Source organism: Embiotoca jacksoni, unplaced genomic scaffold (genome assembly GCF_022577435.1).
Source record: "Embiotoca jacksoni isolate LCO1_2020_lvr unplaced genomic scaffold, fEmbJac1.0.p SCAF_11, whole genome shotgun sequence".
Classification (NCBI taxonomy): Eukaryota; Metazoa; Chordata; class Actinopteri; family Embiotocidae; genus Embiotoca; species Embiotoca jacksoni.
Window position 1 is genome coordinate 419,800 of NW_027185241.1, and position 27,585 is coordinate 447,384.

The following is a 27,585-nucleotide window of genomic DNA, read 5'->3' on the forward strand; positions in this document are numbered from 1 at the left end:
TTAAGTTTCAGTGGTTCCACAGCATTTGGTGAAATGAGTGAATAAGTTATTTTGGTACGCCTCTGAGCATCTCCATGTTTCTTAAAGTTGCCGCATCATGATCCATAACGCTCAGAATGAATCCTGCTACGTCTTAATATCTGCCAACATCGAACAAAGAGAGCCCAAGTGGATTGATTTCGATACTACGTCCCCCCCCCCTCTTCGTCAGTGGCATTAATCACTTCTCGTACATGTGCCCTGAAGAGACCACATCTGACAAGGACACCCTGCTTTCTTCATCTGTTTAATCCACAAATGTGAAACTGTGTAAATTGCCCGGTTGAGAGACAAACCCAGGCTGGATTGGAGACATTAACCCCTTCAGTTATTAGAGCTGCACAGTCATTAAGCCTTGAGGAAAATAGCACTAATGACGACCTTCTTCATAACAAGCAGAGACTTGATTGCACAGTCTCTCGCCTCGATCCCACATTTTATAAAATTACTGAATCTTATAAAAGCCTAAATAGTACCAGACCTCATTATATATCATTTTGATAGCGAGTTGTGCTTTACATTGATCACTACCTGGATGTCACTGGTATTCATTCCCCTTTTATTCACTTCTTATTGTATTATAACACATAACTTTAATGTTAAATAGACAAGACACAGCACACTTTTAAACAATTTATTTTGCCAAAAAATAATCCACTATTGTGTTTTAAAATAATTTCATTTTACATAAAATTGTTTCAAACAATGAACCTATTTCCAAATCCCTTTCAGCCAATGTTAAAATCTGTCAAGTTTTGCTTAAAGATCCAAAATAGAAATAACATAAAGGTACATAACTAAACCAACAGCGGTATTTCTATTCTAACTAGTCATATACAGTTTCATATGAAAAATAAATTTGCAGAAAATCCCAAAACTAAAGTATTAGGAAATAATGCATACTTCTAAAAAAAAAAAAAAAAAAAAAAAAAAAAGCATTATGCCTGCATTGTTTTGAATGAAATTGTTTATTTGAAATAAAGAAAATATATATATATATTTTTTAACTTGCTATAAAAAAGAAACCTGTTCTTTAAATTCTCGGTTTCCCACTGAGGACGTTTTATTTTTTTACTGAATGCAGATTACTCGCTTTTAGAAGCTTGTCTTTGGTTTGAACCGCCTGTTAAAATTTAATTCTGTAGCCATGTATTGGCCCGTGTTTAGGGGACAATTAGACAGCATCTTTCAACAAATAGACACATCATTTCCCAATGCAGCCTTTTCACAGGCCCGAAGCACAAAGTAGAGTAGCACCAGATCGACCTCTAGTGGTGGAAGATGTCAATAACCTCTAGATGCTGATCTTTTGATTTTTGTTTGGAGAATAAAAAAAAGATAAATGTCTGAGTTTGTACACGTAAAAACACACAATTTGTCAAACTGACATGAGCACAATGTGGACAAAAATTTCGATATTTAGAAACTACAGGGTTTCAAGTGCTAGGATGTTAAAACCTCGGGGTGTGTGTTGTGTGTGCGTGGTTCTGTGTTTCCGTGCGTGCACGTCTAACTGTTGAGCTTGTCAGCCTCCTCCGTCCTCACTTGGGTCAACTGGTCCTCATGACTCGGCTCCTCCCCGGGCACCTGAGACACAGAATAGAGAGGGAGATAATTGAGTTTCTTGACTTTTATGACCTCATCTGCTCTCAAACATCCTTTTATCTTCCAGACTAAATGCAGTCTGATTGTCACTTTTCAAGGTGCACGTTAGTATTTGCTTCCTGGTTTGTGCGTCATTCATTTTCTCGTGGTGCTATGTCGATAAATATCAGCGTAACCAGGTCTCTGCAGTGCTGCAGGCACTGTGCATTTGTCTTGTGTTCCCCTTGCTGAAAATTATGAAGAAGGTACAATGAAAACAGGTGAAATTGAACGATGGAAATTGCCGTAGTGAAATCTTTGATCTCACTTATTCAAGCAGAGAACAGAGAATCAGTTGAATATATTTTTTAAAGATAAATACTCAGAGGGGGGAAAAAAATACACTTAAAAGGTTATGGAAATATTTGCTCAGTGTACATCGACCAATGTGCATTGATTTGCACAGAGTGTAAATACTATGTATAGTATGTGCACTCAAACAGTCATTTAAACCTAAAATCAAAAGAATGATGAGCAGCAAACGTGTTGCACACTACACTGGTGGGAAATCTAAATGACATCATCCCAAATTAAAAAGGTGTGACATCATCCAGGAGGAATCCACCTGGTTCATCACACTGTGGTGGTAAATTTGCTCCACCTGGTGGTCGGACAGCGCTACGGCATCATCTGACAGATCAGCACGAGCACCGGCACCCACTTCAGACTGTCGGTGCAACATCACCATCTTGTGGCTGTAAGATGAAGTACTGCACTCTTTTACACCAGGATAGTCACATTTCTGGAGATAAATACTTCATGTTTGTGGTGGAAAAGTTACGTTTAGAAAGGTTGGAATTTAAGTGCTAATTATAAGACAAAATAATTTCCTTAAAACGAGTACAAATGTATTTTAGAAATTGATTGACTGTCTCCAGAGAGCTTCTAAGGCAATTATTGGGAAACTATTAGAAAAGTTCCTGTAAAGCAAAATGCTACCAACAAGTTAGATTATAGGTACAGGTAACGCAGGACTTTTTTCTTGAAATCGAGTTAAACCCAAATACATATTTATTCAGTATATGCATTTTTGTAAATGTTAATATCCTTCTACAGTATGTTGCATCATTTGTTCACCTATATAGACACATTAAATAAAAGGCGAACTGTTTTGTTTCATCAAACTCACTTCCCAGTAGACGCTGTCCTCAAAGCAGATGGTGTCAGAAGGAGCGCCGAAGATGGGCAGCTTTAAAATGAAACCTTAAACACAAGACAAGAGATTATTTGTAACAAGCACACTGAAGACAAAGAAAAAAAAAAAAAAATCACTGTGGCACATTTAATTTAGCCTGATACAGTTGCGCAATGTTAGTTGTCTTAGTAATCTTAGTATCTCAGATTTTGATTTGGGTTTCTAGAGTTTTCTGTTTGTGTTTTGTGACAGTAAACATTTTAAAATGGTTTCTGTTCTGTGTAAAATATGATCAAAACCTAAATAAAGCTCAAAGCTACAACACTAATTTGAATGTACAGGTTGTCATTTTGCCCTGAGTAGCTGCTAACATGCATGACAACGTCGTCAGCTCAGATCACTCTCTCCGTGGACTTAAAGCTGCTTCAGAGGCTTTTACCGCCTCACAACAACTGTGGAAATACTGATTTGCGTTCCGTCTCACTCTCACCAGCATCTCAGATGTCATTACAATCGAGTAAATACAGGATGACACGAAGCATGTCGGTGTTTTTGATTTACCGTTCTGGGATCCTGGCAGACTGTAAATGAGCGTTTGCACATGAATTCAATGTGAAGCTCATTGAGTTTACTTGTCATGTAATGCACTATATGAATATAATCACCTTGCCTTTCATTTCTAAACCACATAGTCAGTTACTGACAACATAAATTGGTTATTATAGAGATTGTTTTTTTTTTTTTTACCAATACAGGCCAATGTGTACATACTGTACAGTGATGGGTTAACTAAGGAGAGAATCTGATACTGCACAATTAAGAAAGTTTTGAAAGAAAGAAATTGTCTGACTTGCTGAGTCAGTCATTGTTGATCTTCATTAACCTAAGCAGCATCTCATTACATAATAAAAGGAAGTAAAAGTCTAACTTTCATCCATTTTAATGAGCCTTCCCAGAAATCCCTGATTTGGTGATTTGCAGGTCAAAATACATTCAGACATCCAAGTTAGAAATTACCTCAGTTTTTGAAAAGGAAAAGTTTTAAGGGACTATTTTTCGGTTGAACTGCTTTACATTAGAATCCATGTTTTGAAACACTGTATACATGAGTGATATATTCACCAAATACATGCAATCTTTTTGCACTTTTTTGATGTGCAAGTCCCCAAATAACTGAGGAGGATGTGACACGTACCAACAATAAGCCCTCCCAGCAGGGCGATGCCGAGGGTGACGGCGAGGGAGATGGCCTGAATACCGCCTTGTTGAACTGCTTCTCTTTCTCCCTCTGCCACCAGAGGGAACACATCTTTCATACTGAAATAAACACAGAGGGGAAAACCTCAAGTTAGCTCACAATCAATCCAACTCTATCATTTATATTGTTTGGAAACAAATGGACATAGTTGGTGAGGTTACAAATATCACAACAAAGCAGAAAGATGTACAGTGCAGTAGGACATATGTCTTTTGTAGGTATTTGAAGGCTGTATTTGCACCCAATGAGAAAAGTGTGAGAAGCCTGATGGAAGCCAAAACACACTCCAGCAGTCACAGATGTTATCTTATCCACATATGTAAGAAAAATGTGGAAATTCCTGACAAACAACTGCTGGCGTGTCATGATCTCTCTCATTAAAAACATTCAAGATGGGGCTTGTGGAAGTTACTTTACTTTCTCACTGTAAACTATACACTGCAAAGACATGTGAATCCAGCCTGTATTCAAAGGGGAGAGAACGAGAAGACAGATTCGACTTGTCTAAAATAATGTTGCATCACACGAATTGTTTACCCGTTTCCATAAATCTCTGTGGTTGCCAACGCAGCAGTGATCGCGCCCACGATGGCGCCCAGGACCCCGGGCATGCCGTGCAGATTGTGGACACCGCACGTGTCTTGGATCTTCAGCTTTTCCTCCAGGATGGGCTGACGGGGGTTAAAATAAGACAAGAGGTGTCAGATAATGTGGAGAATTGTAGGAACAGCCTAAAATACACTTTTATCCACAGCCTTTTTACAATTTCTGCAACACTGGAAATGTAATCCTGCAAAACACTCCAGTGAGCTGCTTTCTCTCAGATATTTTAATGTAATATGTGAGCAGCGGGTAGCAGGTTATGTTAAAATCGGATTACAATGATTACAGTAATGACTACATCTGTCGTATAAAATATCCCAGAGCCATTAATACGAAGTGGCTATCCAGACGCACTTAAGTAATTTATTTACTTTTTTTTTTGTTTTTTTTTGGTCTGTAACAGTTACAGTTGTTATCAGCTAAAAAAAAATAAAAAATAAAATGCTAACAGCAACTGATGTTATTTTGAAAGATCGGCTGAAAGTCCTGCTTTTATCCTTTTCCCCCGCAGTTTGTGTACAAAATCTTTACAGTCTTAACCATCAAACATGACATGGTGACTCATCCTTACTGAGAGATACTTGAACCCCAGAACAGAGATGATGCCGGCCAAGAAACCAACGATCATGGAGCCGAAAGGCGTCAGCATCATTTCACCAGCTGTTCCTGCTGCGACTCCACCGGCCAGGGCAGCATTTTGAATGTGGACCTACAATGGAGACAATAAGCATATTTGTTTTTTTTTTTAAGAGTCAGGGGAGGTTTTAATCAGCAAACAAAGGGTTACTGTAGGGCTGTAACTACTACTGGGGACATTTTTGTTTTTACTGTCAGATTCTAGTAAACCTGAGGAGAGACTATTTAAATTGAACTAATTGTGGGCGCACTTCATTTCACCACCAGGATTTAACTCTTAGTTGCGCAAAGAATGCTTTAAAACACAACAAGCCTACATATACAGAAAAGGTATCTACAGAAAGCATTATATTTTCTCTAAAATCCTGACCATAAAATAATTACTTTGCAGTTCAAAAACCACAAAACATTCAACTGGAGACCAACTGGATGACCTGGATGAACTGGTGGCTTGAAGCAAGTCGTGAATATAGTGAATGTACATCAATAATTATTTGCAGATTTAAAGATCAGCCTTTTCAAAAATCAGCCCTTTTGTAGAGAAATTTTCTGTGCAATACATGTGGACTAGTCAAAGACCAACGTCATATTAAATTTGGCATACTGTACGTAGATGAAATTTTGGTCAAGTGTATTCACAAGCACATAAACCAGTCAGGTCACCATGCACACATATTTGTGCTTCATTTCTGAATATGTATTAGGACATTCCGGGCAAAGAAAAAAATATTTTTGCAAGCACATAATTTATACACTGCAGAAACAAACACAAATAATAACTTGACAAAAAAAAAAAAATCTATTCTGTGCTCAAAAAAAAATTATATTTCTGCATTTACTATTGTCATCGTGAGTGTCCAATATAAATGTCTCACTCAGTTTTACTTTGCCTTCCTATTTGTTATTGTTTAGTTTGTCAATGAAAACAGAAGAAGATTTTTTGTAAGCATTTATTTGAGCTTCAGATATTACTTATTTCTTTTGCAACAAATGTATTTTTTTGTCTTCTTTAAATGAAAACTGTGCAACTTTTAAATGTTTCTGCCTTTGGTGACTTAGACTTTGGTGTAAAACCAGTCAGGAGACAGATCTGCATCTGCCAATAGAAAACAATTGGAAACACGTGAATAACATGACCAGATGAGACTTTCTGATTTGGGCAGCAGGAGATTTCCACACAATGAGTCTGTTTGTCACATGTTGCTTTGACACGGTGTGGCAGCGAACAGGAGGAACACGCTGTTTCCTTCAGGTGAGTAGCTTGTCTTTACTATCAGCATGTGGCAGGTTGGCTTTCTTTTGTAAAGTTACAGCACTCAATATAATCCACCCTCTCAGTGAGATTACTATCAGTGGAGGAATGGCTCGATTTCAAGATGATTTACTGTTGACAGACGAGCTCGGCAGCAGTTATTCATGTGACCGGGCCGCAGTTTAAATATTTTCAGGGGTGTGTACTTTCATGTGATACACTCATCAGTTCTGTTGAGTAACTCTCATGTGTTTTAAACCCAGATAAGACGAGATCAACCATACTGACAGGAAATCAGCCTTTCTAGTTGTCTCATTCCTGTCTATACTCCACCTTCTCTGTATTTATTTAACTTTAGCCTTTTTGACTCAGTTTGATTCATAAATTGGATTATTTGTTTGTACTTGATTTGATTTTGGAAGCCATAATTAAATTCAGGAAAGATAATCCTGTCTCCTCACCATATCCAGCTTGCCATCGTGAGCTGTGAGGGACGACATGCCGTACGTGGACAGAGTGCAGGCTGCCAGGGAGTAGTAGGTGTTCATGGCTGTGCGGTGCTGGTCGTCTCCGTGAGCCGTGACGGCGGAGTTGAAGCTGGGCCAAAACATCCACAGGTAGAGGGTACCTGTATGGAAGCACGACAGTAAATACAAAATATTTTGGGTTTATCGCTACAGATTCATTTCAAGTGAAACCTGCACTGGAATTAGCCCCAAAAGCATTTAAGTGCAACTGTAATCTCACAATATGTTCAGGTTTAGCAGCAAGTTAGAGAGATCTTATTGCAGGGAGGAAACAAAACTGTGAGAATACGCAAGATCTAACAATGAAGAGTACAACTGTAAACTTTATGAAGTGCATTTACCGGACAGAGCGTAGATGCTTAGTTACTCTTTTAATTATTAAAAACATTATCTAGCCTTTAAAATTGAAATTTGATTTAAGTATTTTTATTTCACAAAGAGAGCTGCAGCTTTGCAGGATGTTTACCGATCATAGCGAACAGGTCAGAGTGGTAGACCGAGCAGTTCCTGTGTTTGCTCTTGTCCAGGTTGGGCCGGTACAGGATTCGGGTCACCGTCAGGCCGAAGTAAGCTCCAAAAGTGTGGATGGTCATGGAGCCTCCGGCATCTCTGGTCTGGAGAAAAGTTAGTGCACAACTTGGTTTTAGATAATGTAAAGGAAATTTTGACTTTTTCCCCAAACCTTTATCAGTCAGTTCGATACTGTTGTATGCTGAACACACAAGTCAACCAGAGATTTTCACGAAATTATTTCCATTTCTGAAAGGAATGTATAATATAATTCATTGGGTAACTCACTCCCAGAAGGCTCAGCAGGATGAATTCATTGACGGAGAACAGTATGACCTCGAATATCGCCATGACCAGCAGCTGCACGGGGCTGGTTTTACCCAGAACTGCTCCGAATGAGATGAGCACAGCGCCTGTGCAGAAATCAGCATTGATCATACTGAAACAAGAAAACAGAGGTGAAGAAGAGATGTTAATACAGTGAACTGCACAGGGCACGGACAACATTACATAAAACACGTTTCTTCCTTGTTAATGCAGGAATCCCGTGTTCAGTGTTGCAGTGTTTGTGACTTTTTCAGAAGCATTTCAGCCAGTAATTGTAGAATTATCGCCAAACACTCAGCCTCTACCAGTGTGGATGACACTTCAGTGTCTTTGTGTGTAAAGGTTTTGAGCTCTGTGCTCAAAAACAACAATCTGTCCGGCACGAAACAGCGGGCAGACAAAGTTAGTTCCAAGTAAACATTAAGCAGCTAAAAGGCGAGTTATTTTTCTAAGCAGTTTGTGGATAACTGATGCTAAAGGAAAGTGAATATTGGACTTGCATCCATCAGATTGCCAGGAAGGCGTTAGTGTTGTGTTTACAGCTTATTCTACTGCCCCCAAGAGGCCATAAATTCATTTTAAACCCTTTAAAAGGGAAGGTAAACAGCTTATTCAAATTAAAAAATGTACATGATGAACTTCACTAATTTGCCATTCGGTTGGTGTAAAGACACAAAATAAGTCAAATAGCGATCAGATTTGCTATAAGGGTAAACAAGGGGCCTGTTTTCTTGGCACTTGTTTCGTCTAGTTTTAGACTGGATACGACCTTTCAAACTCTTGTGAAATCCATTCAAGGACAACGACAAAACTTTCACTGGCAGTCTGCCCATACAGTACTTTGTAATAGCAATAAAGTAGTCTGTAAAATATGAGTTGCTGGCACTGTATGGCGAAAGTTAAGAGAAGGTATAATGAGAAAAAGCTATTTGTGTGTGTATGTGTGTCTTTGCTGACTCTCTAAAGAACCTCAGGCTGTGTACAGGCCTGTTTTGAAGTGCAATTAAAATACGTGTTTTACATGTTTCATGATCAGTATATCATTTATGTGCATGTCTGTCATTGTGCGCATTCATCAGTGCATGTTTATCGCATACCTCTCCACCCCAATGTGGATCTTGCCTCCATGCATACCATGGAAGAAACCTTGCATGAGGGTGGCCCACTGCAATGCGAAGGCTGCGATCAGGAAGTTGAAACCGACACTGCTGAAGCCGTAGCGCTGCAGGAAGGTCATGAGGAAGCCGAAACCGATGAAGATCATCACGTGCACATCCTGGAAACCTGCACAATGTAGAAAACACGGGATAAAATCATGGAGCTCATGAGCCCGGAGGACCAGTAATCCGTGTTAGTTTTCTGTCTTATATGGTGGACAGAGGTGGTCCCCAGTCAACAATATTGTGACTATGACATTAAAGATAATGTAGCTTGACAAAGTGATCAGTTAAAAAAATTGAAAGAGGTTTTTTGACAAGACTTTAAACTGGTTTCGCTCCCATTGATTAGATTTTGTACCCAATCATCGTGATTTACACATTGAAAGTTAAATTTCAGTTCCATCTGGACATCCAGACATCCGTCTGGAACCTGCAGACGAAGGAGATCGTGCGCAGAAGCTGCAGGGCCACACAGATGTCGTCATTTCGACCGCCTGCCATCCGACAGAAAACATCATCGCGTCTGCGGCTTTAGAAAACGACAAAACCATCAAGCTATGGAAAAGCGACTGCTAAAAGCCCCTTTTGGGTCATTCAAAGTTTTTTTTTTAAGTTTTTAAACTTAGGCTTAAGTCTATGCCCTCTGATTTGCAGGTTTTAAAGTATTTAGTTTCTTTGCTATGCAGATGACACCAAACTTTCTCTGGGTGTTGCTCCTGATGTTCTCAACCCTGTTGGCTGCTTTGAAACCTGCATCTACATATGTGGATGACCCAAAATTTACTACATTATATCGGAATAGAATTTTAGGGACTTATAATGTATTTTAATAACATGCCAACATCTTTTAAAACAATGCTGTGAATTCCCAGATTTGAGAAGCAAAAATCAAAGAAAAGAATTTGAGATTTTGTTTAAAAATGACAATAAATTACAAAAATTGTTGCCAGATCATTTTGTTTATCAGCAAATCAATAAATGTTTTGTTTCAGGAAATACAAAGCTCATATTGTAAAAGATCATCAAAGCCTATTTACAAACCTTAAAAATAATAATAATAACTGTCATTAGTAGAAATATTTTCAATATCCCTTCTTCTGTTTTCATTTTAAGTTTAAACAATCATAAACAATAAAAAACAAATTGCTCACTGATGCCATAAAAACCTGCCTTTGTACTTTATCAGTGAAAAGCCTATAGTGGTTTTCAGAAAGGGTGCCAGTCATTTAGATCAACCTCAAATGCACTCCTTAACAGCTTCCATCAACAAAAGCACCCAATCCATGCCAACAACTGTCACTTGAGGGCTTTGTCATTGAAAACAGTCTCTCTTTGAATGAGCGGTTACATAAGCTTTGGTTAACCAGGACATCAGGTTCGGTGCTGGCTCCGGCCTGTACAGTGTGGCTCATGTACGGCGATCTTCCTCACGGACATTTATAAAACTCATCGCTTTAAAAATGTATTAGTACGTCCACTATGTGAAAGACTATTTTCTTCTACATTAGAAGAAAGTAAGTGAATTCTGAACTCTCTCAACTTGCAGACTGACGTTTCCTTCCAACTCTCACTGTCTCACACAGTTTGAGTGCATCGCTTTCTAACTCGTTATTTGTCCCAACCTGCCATACACAATATTACACTGTGCCGTGGCTGCTGTTGCCATGGCGACAGTTAATTGGCATGGCCACGCGGAGGTGTTGCCAGTGTCCCCGTTGGCATTTTGGCCCAGATACGCACAGTTCCCAGACGGACACTGTACAATCAAAGCAATGGCAGGCTCTGCTGGGTAGAATTAGAGTCTCACTGTCATCATATTTCTGCTATAATAATATTTACATAATAACATTCTCTTTACATATTTTACATATTGAGAGGATTTCACAACATTGAGATTAGTTATTTAATTTCTATTGAGAAAAACAAGTCTGTAAGAGCATTGAAACCACCATCGAAATATAACATGGGATTTTAATCTGCCTGAAATTACCTGTATTGACTAATATTGTTTCATATTTTATATTTACTTATTTTCATTCAATACAGGAAACTGTTATTTTTATGTTACATTTTGACTATCTACCATACAATAGCCTACAATAGAATTTATTTAAATCAAAAGCAGCCGTTTCATAATTATGAGCAATTTTAAAAGGAATATTTTTCTGCCGTGGGGAATGGGATCAAACCTGTGACCTCTCAGACAGCCACGGGACGTCCTCTTTCATCACTCGACTGTTTTGTTCACACGTTAAAAAACAAGCCTCGTAGAGGGGATTGAATAGGTTCTTTTTCAGGCGTACAATGAGGACAGAGGATGTGGGTTGTGTATATAAACCTCTACATCATGAAGGTGAAGTTCTGTTTCAGCTCCCGTGACAGGGAAGGTGTCTGGAAGGTGATCTGACACCATTAAATCTAATGGACCTTTACTCTCTGCTCCTATTTTTCTGATCTCTGTCATATTCAGTGGTTTGAAGCAGTGCTGCAGGGAAACTTTCCTCAGACCCTTAAAGCCATCTGATCTACAGTTTTCATCTCGTGGCTGCGCAAATAATAGTCTTTGTCAGAAGGGATGTTTTTTTTATCTCAACTGCAGGTCACAGTCTGTGTGTCACATGAGTGTATTTGAGGGGGCAAACAACCCACTCTGTCGTCTACACTGGTTCAAGGATTTGTTTTAAGTTGTATGATGTTAACGATTCTCACTGGGAAATTCCACCGGTGACAGAAAATGAAGCAAGACTGAGAGATTCTGTGAAACCTTTGCACACTGGCCCTTTGAGTGAAGTGCTGACATCAACATGTCAACATGCAGGAAATGTGTTAACATTACCGGTGCAATCATGTTCTTAGTTTAGTATGTTAGCATGCTAACATTTGCTAATTAGGAAAGTTCAGCTGACACTGAAGGAAATGTGAATCATTTGCAGGTATTTGATCATGAATAAAGAAGAAATACATTTTTCTGATCGATGATGATGCTACTAAGTGACTGGAGCTCACGCTGGGGGGGGGGGGGGAGCATGAATATTTGCACAACATTTTTCGGCAATCTATCCAATACGTTTTTAGACATTTAAGTCGAATCTACAAATTTCAACCTGCTGATGGCGCTAAAAACAATGTCAGGGGGTCGCCTCTTACAATGCAAAAAAACCCTCACCCTCAGTGCATCACGTATATCGGTACAAAATTTCTAAGCAATTCATTTGATAAATGTTAAGATATTTTTTCCTGACCTTGAGAGGTTAGGATTTGTAATTTAAAAGTCATGCAGTTTGAAGGTCAGAGGGCTTTTTGCAACAGTTTAAAGGAGACATATCATGCACAGTGCAGATGTTTGTTTTAGCATTTTAGCTTTATTTCCTGCATTTGGCTTTAAATAAAAAATATTGCTTTTAGAAAGCGGTTACTTTTCCTCCAGAGGACATTCTTAAAAATTCACATTTGGCATGCTTTGGGTTCTGTGCCTGAGCACGGCCTCTGACATAACCATACAGCAGAGATCAGATGTTTCAGTGCATTTAAGTAATTCAAATAGCCGTTTTTTTTTTTTTACAGAAGTATCGATGGCGCAGTTGACTAGATTAGTCATGAAGATAATATTGATGAAAAATGTGGAAAGTTGCCAAAAGATATGGTATTTGTATGTCTGCAAAACCCTGCAGGTTAGTTCAGCCTCAGGTTAAAAGGTGAATTTCAGTGACTGACAGGAAGAGGGGAGGGACAACGCTACAGTTAGCCGCCTGCAGGCATTTCTTTGAAAATGTGAGACAATCTTTCTTACTCCCTCCCACCATGTTTCTCTCTCACACACACACGCGCACACACACACACACACACCCTATTTCATCCCAATCTCACATGCACGCACATTCTCTTTCCAACTACCCCACCCAGAAATACAGATATTATTTTGATGGGAACCTTTTTTTTTTTTTTCTGCAGGAAAACTGCGCCCACACTTAGCAGGAGAGGGGCGAACCATACAAAAGGGTTGCTTAGGAGTCCTACCAACTGTACACTCTGCAGATACATACAACTCAGCAGCTTACTGTAGGACAACATGAGCAACAGAAACAAAAGGATGACAGCCCTGGAGGCTCTGGAGCACATCCTTGACCACGACAGTGAAATAGGGGAGGATGTGTCTGAAGATGAAGGCCATCTTGAGGTCAATTCAGATTATAATGGGACTGATTATGAACCATCAGATGAGGAATGTGATATACCTGTTCCTCCAAGCGAGACATTCATGTAAAAAAAAAAACTTGAAATACAGTGGTCATCCTCACCCAATACACATCAGCCGAGACGGTCTGCCGAAAATATTCTAAAGACGGTGCCAGACCCAACCAGGATGGCAGTGACTCGTGTCACAGACATCGAGTCAGCTTTTGAGCTGGTCATTCCAAACTCAATACAGAAAGTCATTCTAGAAATGATTAATCTAGAAGGGAGACGTGTTTTTGGGGAGAAGTGGAAGGAGCTGGATGAAATGCAATCCTTATGACTCATTTGGCTTGATTTTGAGTGAGCGGGTCAATATGACCCTGAACAGCATAGGTATCTCATTTCTATTTATCTACATCACCCCATGAAACAAAGGAAAGTTTCAAAATGTAAATAAAATTTAGGAAAAAAATACATGTTATGGTAGACTAATGCAATTTATAGCTTTTTCCAGTGTACCTAAAAAAATAATTTGAACATGTATTTTTCATGAAAACGAGTGAGTTATCCTAATTGAACTATGATCTACGGAGGGGTGAATAACTCCATTCCACTAAAAACTGATTGAATTGTTAGTAATGGTGTTGGTGATGAGGTACAAACTATATTTATTAGGATTTTTTTGGTTTCGGACAACTTTTGGATGATTAAACATGCACCGGGTCACATTGACCCGGGAACATCATTGCTGTACCTAAGAAACGAACATAACAGGAGGGTTAAGTAAGAGCAGGTCCTTCATCTATCTGCATTCTAATCTTTCTTCTCCGCCCCCAGGACACCACCTGCGAGAGCCAGTGAGAGAAAGAGACACCTATAGCTGACAGTGTCTGACTTGTTAAGACGCGCCCACCAGACCCGTCATGACGGTTAACGCTTGTTAAGGTGGAGCTGATCAGACAAGTCTTTCAGGGGCATAAAGTACAAAGTGGAAAGTTTTTGTTACAATTTAAAATGGAAGAAACAAAATACACAGTGACCCTCTGAAGAAAACTGTTTCGTCTTTTAGGTTTTTAAGAAAATATATTTGCTGCCTGAAAGTGCCGTTGCAATTTTGCACCACACAAAATCTGTTAATTACCAATGTTTCTTCAAAATGTTGATAAGAAAATTGGAATAACGGTAAAATTACAATTATTTAAAATCATATTTTCTGTTGCATAAGTTGAATTTGAGCTTTGACTACGAGTGAATGGATTTTTTTAGTTTTTTTTATGAATGCAGTAATGAGCATCAGCAGACTGCATTCAGTGAAGGACCATCAATCCATATAAATCAGGAAATTAACTATGAGAGAGACCAATGGATCTGCCCCTAATGGGACAGCAGTGGACTGGAAGACATTTCTGTGAAATGTTCAGCCACAAAAGAAAAGGACTCATCCAATTAGGAAAAAGAGAGCTGTTGTGTTGCAACTCAACAGCTTCTCATGCTGTTGTGCGGAATTCAGCATTTTCGCTCAAAGACAAGGGTATATAATGTTTGGGGAGGAAAGAAAAACACGATTGCATGCAATTACATCATACTTACAAGTGTGTAAAAATCCCTGAGGCAGCATGTGAGAGGGGTTGAGATTTTGGTGTGAGTGAGTTATGTTAAGTACATCAGAAAGAAAATGACAGTAAAATGAGATTATTCTTCAGCCCAAAAAGCAGATGCACATTTTGGGGAGGCCACACCCCAAAACAACAGAAACCAATTTGCTACCTTCAATCATGTTATAAAACATTAAATTATTATTTGAAAGTTAACTTTTGGGTCATGTTTCTTTTTTGACAGTATTATTTGCTGTTACGAAGAACTATTGACTATCAAATGCAGCATGGGTATTTAAAGATGATATTTGAGCCCAGTGTTAAGTAGACAAATCATCACCTGTGATTATATATTATGAACTAAAAGGAATTCTGACTTTAAAAAAAAAATTTGTTTCACATATTTCCTGACATTTATTCTCTTATTCCTACTACTGCTATTTCCTGCATGCCCCAAAGAACAAGGTAAAGGTAGAATGGCATTATGGGGGGTTGTAGTTAACGTCGTTTCTCCAATGAAGACGCAACTGATTGGAAAATACAGGGCAAACTGATAGATTGGTTCTATTGTGAATAATTAACAGTCATCCTCAAGTATTTAGCAAGGAATGTGTTCACACTGGGCTGCAACATGTTGGAACAAAAACTTGTAAAAGCGTATTAGCGATAAACAAATTTATCACTGAAGTGTTGCGAGATAAATTCATTTAAACGCGTTTACCTAAAATAAAATGAAGGTCGAAGAATAAGAGTATCTTGACCCCTGACCTTTACTGTAACCTGTGACCCTGAAACCTCCAGACACACACACACACACACACGCAGGACACTCACTTGGGTAGCGGTAGTAGAAGTCATTGTCATAGTCAGAGTTGGACTTATTGTGCCACTTCCTTGCATCCGTCTCATCGTCGTACTGCACCAGCACGCCAAAGAGGATGATGAGGATGATCTCCAGGATGAAGCAGGCGATTGGCAGCTTCAGCCGCATGTTGGTCGCTGTGTCCGTCATGTCGTCTTCCCGGTGAAGTGAGAAGGAGGAGGAGGAGGAGGAGAGGCTTAATGAGGCTCCTCGTTCCTGATGAAAGGGATTAAAAGATCCAGCACAGAAAGTTGGACACACTCCGTCTCTCTCACACACATTCAGGGGTGTCCTCAGTGCAGAGACAGGAGGCCGGTGTCTCGGTGTGTCTGTGTGTGTGGAGGAACAGACTCGCAGACAAACGCAAGAGTTGGTCTTACATGTGCGATTTTGTTTGACTGGGTCACACCTACCAAGCCTAATAAGGCAGGGTCACTTTTAGCCACGCCCCCTCCTACTATTCGTTTAAGGTGGTCTGAAGTGCTTGAGCTCACCTTCTAAGTTGATGAGAAGTAATCATTCACAGCTTTTTGATAGAAAGAGTTGTCTTCTGGTAATTTATGTTTAACCAACATCTACCAGTACAGTAGCCACAAACAGTGTTACGTTCATCTTCTGTGTGTAATTGTCATATTGATTCAAGTTTGGCAGCAATATTTCTGTCAGTAAGACAGACTTAACAGAGCTGGACATACTTTTTCTGCTCTGCTGTTTATTACCTAAAGTAAGCTAATGTTGATGCAGGAGTAAAGTAGCTCTAACTAAAAATGATCACCGTATGGGTTTCCCACCAAATTGGACAGCAGCAGTTTGCCCAAGCTAACTGTTGACAATGCTGACAAGGTTACATTTACAAAAAGCAACATTTACAGTTGTGTTTGGATGTTATTTTGGAGCACAAAACTCTGGGAGATAACATGGACAAAAGTCCCTAGCTCAAATCACATGGTGGACATCGCATTTCAGTGGCGAGCACAGTGCGATCTCACTTTAGGCTTTTCCCATTTGTCTTTTTTTTTTTTTTTTAAAGTAAAGTAGAAACATTAGAAAAACACCTTACATTTACTACAACATCTTCAAGTAGAGGCTGGAAACTATGTGAACAAAAGGTAAAGTGCATGCTAAAAAAAATTACTGCTCCCATGAAAATTTACCAGCCCGACGGTTGACATACTTATCATTACATCAATACTTGGTTACCTACATATCCACGATATCCACAAATGCTCTTTTCTAAACTAATATGTCAAAATTGTTAGTATTACACTATGCTGTCTAAAACTTCTTATTTTGTCAAACTAGTGGCCTTAAACCGACCATAGTTTCTAGCGATTAAGGGAACTTTTGTTAGCCACCTAAAAGTAGATAAATAAAGAAAAACGAATGTAACTGGATAAATAAATGATACCATCTTTGTGCACAATTCTAATTTAGCATGTTAAAATGATGACGCGTTCTATACTGGCATCAATAAACTGAAAGCACAACAGCATAGATAATTTACGGTGCCGTTTAAAAAGGATGAGGGCGCGACGGGGCCTTCGAGAAGACAAAACAGAAGGCTCGGGGAAGGCTGTGATTAGACGTTATAAGCTCAATGACTACAACACAGGCTGGAGGTGGAGTTGGGATGCTCTTAAGTGCCTCCTCTTCCTCCTTCCCCCGCTGTAGAGTTTCATAAGAGATGTCACTCACACCTGTATCTACGTCCTCCATCAGCGGAGACTGCCTTTTCTTCACAGAAAAAAACCTGACAAGAATGTTGTTATGATTTTGGAGAATTTGAACTATTACCACCTGAGACCACGGGCGTCAAAAGGGTAGCCACGAACCCAGCAGTGACGGAGAAGGCCACCGCCTGCTCAGCATCCTGTCTGTCGATTTTTTTCAAACAGTCAACAGTGTCTCCAGTAATTGGCGGGTTGGTGCATTGTGAGCTTTTCTTGAGGGTTTTTTTTTCCCTACCAAATCTGATCACAAAATAAAAGCTACTTGAATATTGTGAAGGATGTGGAGAATAAAGGCCGGTTAATACTTCTATGTAGAATCTGCACTGTAGCCATTTGCGCACAGAGCCAACGCAGAAAGCTTTGCAGGAAGATGCCAGAGCACCGAGAGAAAAGCCAAGCAGGTACAAAAAGGCCACGGTCAAGGTTCAAAACCAAAACATTGTTGCTGCGAGGCGACGTTGCAAACCACGGCGCCACCAAGCAAACAACATGCGTAGAACAAATAGAGGTTTCGGAACGGATCGGGCAGTGACAGCTCCAACACGATACGCTAAGTTTCAGTTGCCTTTGTTTGACGAAGAAAGTCAACACGGTGGCAAAGAAAGTCCAATACCAACTCGAGTTTTGGCGGAGCGACACAGACACACCGGTGCATAAGTATACATGCTGAGAATGGCTTAGCTTGTACAACTCTACATGAGGCTTAGGATCTAACCTGAAAATGAATCAATAGATTTTTTTTATTTTAAATCAGTAGAATGAAAAATGTAATCTCGACTAAAACTGGCAAATTATCATTATCATTTCATGACTGTGCTCTCAGCAGTGACCAGAAGTAAAAGAAAGAAAAGAAATCAATAGTTTTGATCAATTCTATTGTACACAAGTCAACACTGCAGTTTGTGTGTAATACATAAAGTATACAAATTCAGTTTTCTATAAAGATCTACTTTATTTTGCATCTGACTGTTTGTAGTTTGATAAATACTCATATTTACTTTCAGAGTGAAAAATAAATTCTCACTTTGAGGCAGCATTTTTGTTTCATACCCAACTTTTCCAATCTTAGTATGACCAGAAGAATATAATTAATGAATCAGCATATGAGGTCGGGAGTTGATTCATGCAGGTGGAGTCTTGTTTATGGAAGAAACTCATTAGTTTGTGTCACATTTTTGGATTGATACCTTCAAGGAGTCATAAAACCTAAAGCCATGGGGACCTACATGCAGACGTGTCTCATCTTGTCTTTTCTCCTGAACTGATCTCGTTCCTCATCACTTCATTTAGGCAGATAGAGTACCAGGTTACACCTAAACCAACAAGCTCTCAAGCCATCCCCAGGTTCACACACTGAACCACTTTAAACTCTGGTCAGGCAAAGGTACCAATGCACGTAAAGATTCAATCAACTGCTGCTGCTCAGCGTGTTGTAAACGCACTTCTTGATGCCTCCAACACGGCCATGCAGGAAAAGCTGATGGACAACGGGATAAGATAGAGACTTCTGACCTCTCAGTTCATTGTGTGTCAGTGTGGTGATGAATGTGCCCTCTGAAGTTAATAGATTGAGGAAGATCGCGTTCGGAAACATCTAAGAAAACAGGGCAAGACTCTGTAATTATGTTGGAAATCAAAGGGGAACTGACAGCAGTCTAAACAAAAGAAACTAAACCAAACACAAAGATTAAAAAAAAAAAAAACATGTGGATGTGAGTCAATAAACTGAAGTTCCACTTTATCTGATAAAGTAAATCAGTCTCCAAATTTAGGCTGAGCCCCAACAAATTATTTGTTCAATTATTTTTTAATTTGGCACCAAATAGGATTTTTTTTTTTAAAACAGCATTGCAAATTAATGCAATGTTAATCACTGCAATGACAAAATGAAGGGGATAACAGTCATTAAAATCGAGGGCTATGTAAAAATAAAAAAAACAATGTCTTGTAAGTATGATCTGAGTCACATGTTAACTGTGTCTGAAATCCAACCAAACGTTCCAATCTGTGTATCATCAACATGAAATGCTACGATTTTAGAGAGTAATCCCGTTCAGAGCGAGTTACTTAGTGAGTGCGATGTTATCAAAAATAATGGCGGGATGACGAAAAAAAGACGCAACTTGTCACAAATATCTTCTTTTCTGCAACAATCGGCTCTGTAATTCATCCGGACAACGATTCCCCATTCCTCTGTGCAGTTGTGCAGCTTTATTTAAAATAAATGGTATAAATCCCCCGCCAGATAAATGTGTGGTGGACAGCTGCGATTACAGGTTGTTGTATTTTTTTCCTGTGTATTGCCATAGAGGTGTCACGAGTTGCTCTCATTCCAGAGCTCACTCAGCTGAAGAAACTCATGGCAGAAACCCGAGGTCTCGTGTGAGTCTCGTGCCCGTAGAAATGCAAAGCCTCCCTGTCATTATGGCATTCATGACAGGTGATAGTGAACAGTTCCTAAAACACTTTAAATTCCACGTTAACGTTGTAATGCTGTTGTCTTTGAACTCTGTGATAATGTTCAGTCACTTCAACCAGACTAAAATCTGCAGATCAATTTACACAAGTAACAAAATGATTATTTCCAAGTTTGAATTGTAAGATTCTAGTTATCAATCGCCACGTTACATACTACAGGCAAAGTTAAAACGAAGCTGAAAAGACAAGAAGAGACAATATTTACCAAGTTCAGCATCTTAGTTTGTGCGTTGGCATGCTAACACTTTCGAATTCAAACCAATGTACGGCCGAGGCCGGCGGGAATTAGATCGGCGAATATTCAGTCATAAACAAAAGTGCCAACCAAAGTGGGCTTGGTTATAGCGCCAGATGACAAGTCACAAGATCAACATAAATAATAAACATGACACAATAATCATGACAGCCATAGTTGTTGACACGTTGGGTGGGTCCAAATTGTGTGTCAGCTGATGTGAGAGTTGTTGAACTACTTCAGTCAGGGCCGAGGTAGTGGCTACAGATACCTTTGTTACCTGCCCGCCAGGTCCTGCTGTGTGTTTTTCTTTTCAGGTGCAAAAAATAAATAAATATTGTTTTTCCACCTGTTCATTCCAGCCATGCTGCTCACTGGTTTCTTGAGGCTTCAGGCTGGCCTGTCATCATTCGAAGTCCTCAATAAAAGGAGTTAAGAGTTCATCCTCTTCTCCGTGATTTGTCTGCCTGAGCTGGTTGCACTATTTATAAAAGACGTGTAAAGAGTAATTATTAAACAGGTATGTGGTAGGATGTTGAGGACACGTGGCAGACTTTTGTCAAGAGACATGCAGATTTATTGGTTGAAGTCCATTTTTTTTTTTTTTTTAATATATAAACAAGTTACGATTTTTGCTCGTGTTTTATAGGAAGGGATCAGTCCCAGTTTATTTACACTGTGTTTGGCACGACCACATTGTCCCATCCTCCCCCGCGTTTTGGGAACATGTATTAGTTTTATGAGAAGAGAAGAAAATAAATCATCTTTATTTTCACTTCTACTCCGTCTCCTTCACATTCTTTGGGAAATGAAGACGATAACACGACAAATCAGAGAGTTCCCCAAAGGGGACGTGACAACCCTTTAAATTAGGACAAGTTGCTACAGATTACTCTTCCCAGCATAGACTATAATGTAGTTTCATCTCCACCAGCAAAAGGTGTTTCTTACATCTTAAAGTATTATATATATAGTAATATTGTACATGTACAATAACATACTGTTATACTTAAGATTTTGAATGCAGAACATTTATCTGTTATAAGAAGTACATTTTTACTCAACTAAACATGCAGCGTCTCTGCATTTTAATGGAGATGCCAGATCAACAAAACTTCTCACAGGAATATACACAAACTATTAACACGCACACACAAAAAAAATACAGTTCGGGATAAATGGAAAGTGTTATTTTTGATCGGTGTTGAATAGTTGAATGCACTGACAAACAACACCCCGTCTTGTTTTTAAAGAGGACTTGTCGGTTGTGTCACTTGACTCATTGTGGACTGAGAATATCTTTTAAAGTTCAAATATGCATGCCACAGTTTGTTTGTTTTTGTACTGCAGTAGTGGATGCTCCTTGTCACTCCATCAGTGCAGCCGGCTGGCCCCTGGTTCCTCACTGATAACACAATCTACCAATCAGAGGCAGGAGGCGGCGACAACACGGAGGCTATAGAAGCCATGGCACCAGATGAGAAACGATAAACGCAAGACTAAACCTGCCTGTTATGCAGCGCTGAGATAACGTACATTAGAAAGCTATACAGGTACTTCACACACTTTACTTGCTAACGCTCAGTAGAGCTATTGTAGTGCACTCTGGCTGCTTTTCAGGGGCCTTATACGTTCATTTCAGAGCGAGTGTGTGAGCAATGCTAAAGCGTCTATCGTAGCGAGTCATCTCATCCATGGTGTCATAGTATATTTTCTGAAAACAACTAAACACCCACGGGTCATTTCACCATTTTAGTGTCAAACCTCTCGCCGTGACAGAAGAAGAAAAAAAAAAAAGTACTTTTTATGCAAAAACTAAATATTTTTCATGTAATCAAGTTTTTCTGTTACTTAAATCATTCAGTTTTTATGAGAAACTTTTTTGTTATAACAGATTATGTTGTTATGATCATTATCACAATGTCATTTTGCAAAATCGTCATACCAGTTTAAACCAAGAAATGTTAGAAATTTTATCTATGGGATGAATGACTCATTATTTTTGCTGAGAGATCAGTATATCTTTTTACGTGATTGTTCCTCCGAAGAATTTAGTTGTTTCAAATTAGTTGCAGATACTGAACACACTCACACACAAAGACAGTTGCAGCCTTGTGTCATTTTACATTTTTGTGTTGCAGCGTTCAGAACAGAGGAAACAACCCGGAGGAGCTGCAGGCCAAACAGGTATGGGAACATTACGTTATCTGTCTCTGCTCTCAGATCGATACGTACTCGTGACTACCATCCACGTGTTACGCAACTAACTCAACTGGTAAGTGGTTGGTTGAAAAGCCTCGGGCTCGTCAGTAAATCACACCAAGTTGAGGACAAAAGGTCAAATGATCGCTCTCTTGTTCTTGTGTAGATGTTTGTGTGCAGTGATTTGTTCAAAAATTAGAGAAGAGCCCACATGCCTGCTGGGAAAATGGCGAGAGTCACATGTCACACATCTCGCAATAAGCAGCGATGTTAAAAAAACAAAACATGGAGACAATCAAAACGACACATCATCGCACTGATCATCCGATGACCGTCATCACACCGTGGAAGTAAGAATCACAAAAGGGAACCAGCTGTAAAAAAAAAAAAAAAAATCTGTTGTCAAATGACAACGTTGGAGCCAGAAAAATAAGTGCAATGACAACAAGTTCTCTTCTCTTGTACTGCAACTAGCTACGTACGGTGAAAATGTCATTCCAAAATATGAGTGCAGGCGATATTATGGAAGAGGACACATTTAATATGTTTTGTCTGACTCTGATATTCAACCTTATTCATTCAAGCCGGAGCATACAATCGAAAAAAAACACAGCAGAGGGGTCGAGGCTGTGGCCGTATTTGCAACGCCTCAGTGAGCAGGAAAACTCAGAAAAACTAGATTACACTGAGTGTTGTGCGCAAATGTTGTAAATTGAAGCGATACATTTCTGAGTGAAACATAAAAAAAAAATGGCAAATCTTTCCTTTAAAGATGCCATCAAGAGGATTGACTATAGAGAAAGCACATGGTTGTTGTTTTTTATATTCTTTACTGCGTCAACTAAAAATGGCTAAAACATTGTTCTTATAGTAAACACTGGAAGACTGCTTGGATTATGTTCACTAACGATCTTCTTTCCGCTAAACCGAGTCCTACATTCATGTAGCAAATGGAATTTTTTTAGGGACGTTGTGGGGGCGGATGGAGAGTCAACATGACTCAGGAATCTAAGGACTGCAATACTTGTCCCGTGGCCTACATGGTTTAAATGACTGTGTAATGTGAAAGAAGTCGGTTATCACGCGACGCATCAGTCCTCCTCAGCTCTACAAAACATTTTAGCGTCTTTCATCTCATTGTTTTGGTTTCAAAGCCCGCAGGTTTACCGGTTTATTTCAGTCTAACGCACGGCTCCTCAAAACTGTTTCCTAAGAAGCAATGTCTGTTTTGCAGGGGCTCACTGTTGCAAATAAACCAGATTCTTTGACGGTAAAGAAAGCTCCCGGGAAGCAACAGGACTTACAGAGAAGAGAAAATTAATGAATTATCTTGATTGGGGATTTTATTGAAGTTCTTCTACAAAAACAAGAGGGGGAAAAAAAAAAAGAAAGCACTGTGCCATATGGTTCACAGTTTCCAAAGCAGTGCCATAGCATAATCTTATGCATGCTAACTTCACTGATACAGTGAAATGATTGAGGAAAGGAATGCAAAACAATTTGCAGATTTGCAGATTTTTTTTTTTAAATGTTCGTTATTTGCTGCATAAGAAAGGGTCAAAAGGTCAAATCATGGTCCATTTAGACTCCGAAAACCCTGCGTGCGGTATGGAAAGACGACAAAGGTACCCGCATTTACCTGCATGAACAGCAGGCAGACACAAGTAACCCGCGGTCAAAGAGGGGGAGCCTCTCCAAGCTGTCAGGAACATTTTGTGTTTTAGACTGCTGGAAAGGCAAATCCGTCACTACGCTCAGAAACTGTCACTCTGAGCAGAGAGAAGGGGCATCTGTAAGAATGTTGAGAATGTTTAAAGGGGTAGCGTGTCTTTACAGGGAGGAAAGGGGGAGTGGTGGTGGAGGGGGTGGGGGCTTTCAGGGAAATAAAACTGTCAAAGTACAGGCGCCGTGAGGCCTTCATGACCCCACCCCTTGTTACAGCTTTTGTCAACAGAGTCACGCACCGATGCTCCACGCAAACAGATACTACATCAAGGCTGCTCTCATATCGGCCACCAGTATCTACTGTAGATGAATGATAGGAGCATTCAGTCACTCAGCACTCCAGTTTATGAGAAATGACGGGTTACAACCGCATAAATCTGGTGGAAATGTAAGGGTGCCAGCTGTTTCTCTTTTCTTAATGAAACAGTATAAAATAAATGTTCAAAAAAAAGATCAGTCAGCAGAATCAGAATCTATCAAATCTGTGATTCCCAGCAATACTTGTGTTTCAGAGTATTAACTTGAAGGGAAACAACACCAAATCCATCAATCAAATATAAATGAAGTGTCATGGAGTGAGAGAGAGAGAGAGAGCGAGAGAGAGAGTTTACCTGCAGGCTGGAATAAGTTACTGTGAGGCCTCAACAGCTGCAAAGAGCTGGAGGAAAGAAAATCAGTCAAACAGGGAGGCCGAGTGACAAAAACAAGCTCAGGAAGGACTCATCTTCATTTGTTTAGGAAAAAAAAAATCTTTCATGGCTTTAAAAATCAGTTTTAACAGTTATTTACTCAAAATAGTTACAATAAACATTTTGCATGAAAACAAAATTGTGTTAAAAAGGGTCACATGATGGCACAATCAGAAAATAATGCAACTTCAACTTCTGTCTCTCTCAGAGTTAAACAGCAGAGGGCAGTCTTACTGCTGCTCATCCACCAAAACTGACAAGCAAATAAGAAAGAGGATATGAGAATGCTGAAAAGTATGAGGATAAATAAATTGGAAAAAGACAAACAGGAACTCGAGTGATCTGCTGGCACACTATATCTTTTGAATTGTTAACATGACATAAAGCCCAAATCTCATTTTAAAGAACTCTTGATGATTATGTCATTAATTATTGCAGCATTTTTTTTCTTAGTGTTGTCAAAGGATTAATATTTTCAGATGCTTGTGTTGTTCTAGTTGCATATTTTTTCTGAAGTTGCAGTGGGTTGAGCTCTGACAGCCAACATACTCCCTACGAGCATTGCGAAAGAACTCAATACACAAAGTACCTTTAAATTCATGAATTTACTTCATTTGATCTCAGTCAGGCTCGTTGGTTGCACTTTCATGGTCAGGAGAACAGTTCTTTAAGACCATTAATGAAGAACACCAAATCTAAACCTCCCAGTGGTGTACAAAGAGTTACCAAAGTCATACTGTTTCATTGCCATGAGCCAAATTTTGCAGCAATCCATTCAGTCGTTAATGCATGTCAGGAAAGTTAATTAGATCCTCTAGAAATCAATTAGAAGAGAAGATCTTTAGGATTCGGAGGATCATGAATGTCTGTACAAAATGTCATGGCAGTGATAACTAAAAAAAAAAAAATTAAAAAAAATGGGATGGCTAGATAGATGGAGAAATAGATAAGCAGATGGGCAGGGTGCTGCAGAGACAGTTGGCCGTTGTCACCTAGAGGTGTTTGTGCGAATACTAATTGGAGGACAAGAAAGAGTCCCATTGATGACGGCGCACAATGGAGAAGCAACACTAGCAAAAAACAGAAGAATCCCATTATTTCATCGTTTTTCCGCATTGGACGGTGTTTGTGTGTTTGCCGCCTGCTGTCACTGCGTGGAGACCGTGACCCTCACAATGTCGCCCTTGTGCCCAGGGGCCACGGTGGCAGAGGAAACTAGATCCGACACAGCTTCCTCTCCCGCTGTCCCTAGAGCCGTGTGGGCAACAAGGAAAGATGGCTGAATGCACACTATAGTCTTCTCTGGCAGCGGCCTTCTGGGAAAGGTTAAAATACACAGGCGAGCTTGTTGTCTGCAGGGTTCGGACATGGCTCATCACTGTATGCACGGTATGGTACAACATGCTGTTTGACAGCAGGATCCAATATAGTAGGAGCATGCGGATGTACTCTAACATATTGCTTTTATTCTCTGATTTAATGTGCAGTATTACACCTCATAAACTGATGATGTCAATATCTTTCTTTTTAACTATGCAATGCAAATTTACCCTGTGGGATTAATAAGGTTACATTTATCATTCATTTCTTTGAACAAAAACTCCCAGAATTCATTATAGGATAATTATTATAATAACTTACTTTGTCACTAGTGTTGTTTATTTTGATACCCAAGTTTTGAAAATCAGTTTTGAGAACAGTATGTGCCGGTCTGTCTGCTTCACCTACAACTTAATGTGTAAAAAAAAAGAAAAAGAAAAAGAAAAGCAGGTGTGTTCAGAGCCACTAACCCATTTTCATCATGTTGCAGTCTGTGCTCATCATGATGCAGATGACATCGTTTCCTTGCCGGCTAATTAGGTTGCCCGGTGGCAGATCAGTCTGCTAGTATGCCCAGCATTGTGACCAGGAAGTTATTTGTTTGCCAACCTGTAAATGGTTGGCGTAGACTCAATGACCAATGCAGTTAATCTGCTCACTGCACAGCCACATTCATTGAATCCAGAGAGGTGGAGCAGGTTTAGAGGTGGAGCTCCACCGTCGTGAAGCCCCACATTGTGGGAGGGTTACGGTTAGAATTAAGAAGAAGGTTTGGGACTAGTTCCTTCACAGTGCATCAACCAATCACAGAAGCATACTCTGAGTTGGGGTGGAGCAGCCTCTCAAGCTCAAGTGCCGTGTTCCAAATCACATACTAAAATGTACTATTTTGAGTGCACAGGTGCGTTCACACTGACAAGTGTGGAAACATGCAGTGCACTAGAAGTACCCGCGAAATCTGCCAGTAGTGGAAAATACACATACCAGTATTACATTCATGTTTCAATAAGCTGAAGGTGTTTGGGGCGTTTGTTGTTTTCTACATTTGACTTTAAGGTCGAAAAATTGTAGAAATGTACGCAAGTCCTTTTTATATTGTATTCTACAATTTTTGACTGTGCATTGTTTTCTTATCGACAGTATGTAGAGCAAACTCACTTTTCTAACACTAACGCCTTTTACATCCTCAGAAAAACTGTTGTTCTGTTAGCAAATGTGCCTTAAAGACTTTCACTCGGCTTAGTGATAAAAAATAAAACTTTACATTCACTTGGTTCTTTCTTTTTTCCCTCACTTTAAAATACACGCAGACTTTCACGGAAAACAAAAACAAAGCGTGTGACTGTCAGACCTTCATATGGTCATTAACATCTGGAGCAGAGAGGACAACAGTCCTGTTTACACTCTGTTGATCACAGAGTGGACCATATGACCGGACTGAGTGGGGGTGGGGGGGGGGGGGGTGAGAGTGAAAGATTGATG

The 27,585-nt window shown here is 39.5% G+C and overlaps 1 protein-coding gene across 1 annotated transcript; it reads right to left on the reverse strand.

The window, feature by feature from the left end:
• Positions 1-659: 659 nt before the first annotated feature.
• rhbg (Rh family B glycoprotein) lies at positions 660-16,070 on the reverse strand. Its single transcript, XM_069140764.1, has 10 exons — positions 15,697-16,070; positions 9,029-9,215; positions 7,893-8,043; positions 7,561-7,708; positions 7,029-7,195; positions 5,251-5,388; positions 4,614-4,747; positions 4,014-4,135; positions 2,813-2,886; positions 660-1,626 (listed from the first exon to the last, which is right to left on the reverse strand). The coding sequence occupies exons 1-10, from the start codon at positions 15,872-15,874 to the stop codon at positions 1,549-1,551; spliced, it is 1,377 nt and encodes a 458-aa protein (XP_068996865.1). The 5' UTR covers positions 15,875-16,070; the 3' UTR covers positions 660-1,548.
• Between the last annotated feature and the right edge of the window lie 11,515 nt (positions 16,071-27,585).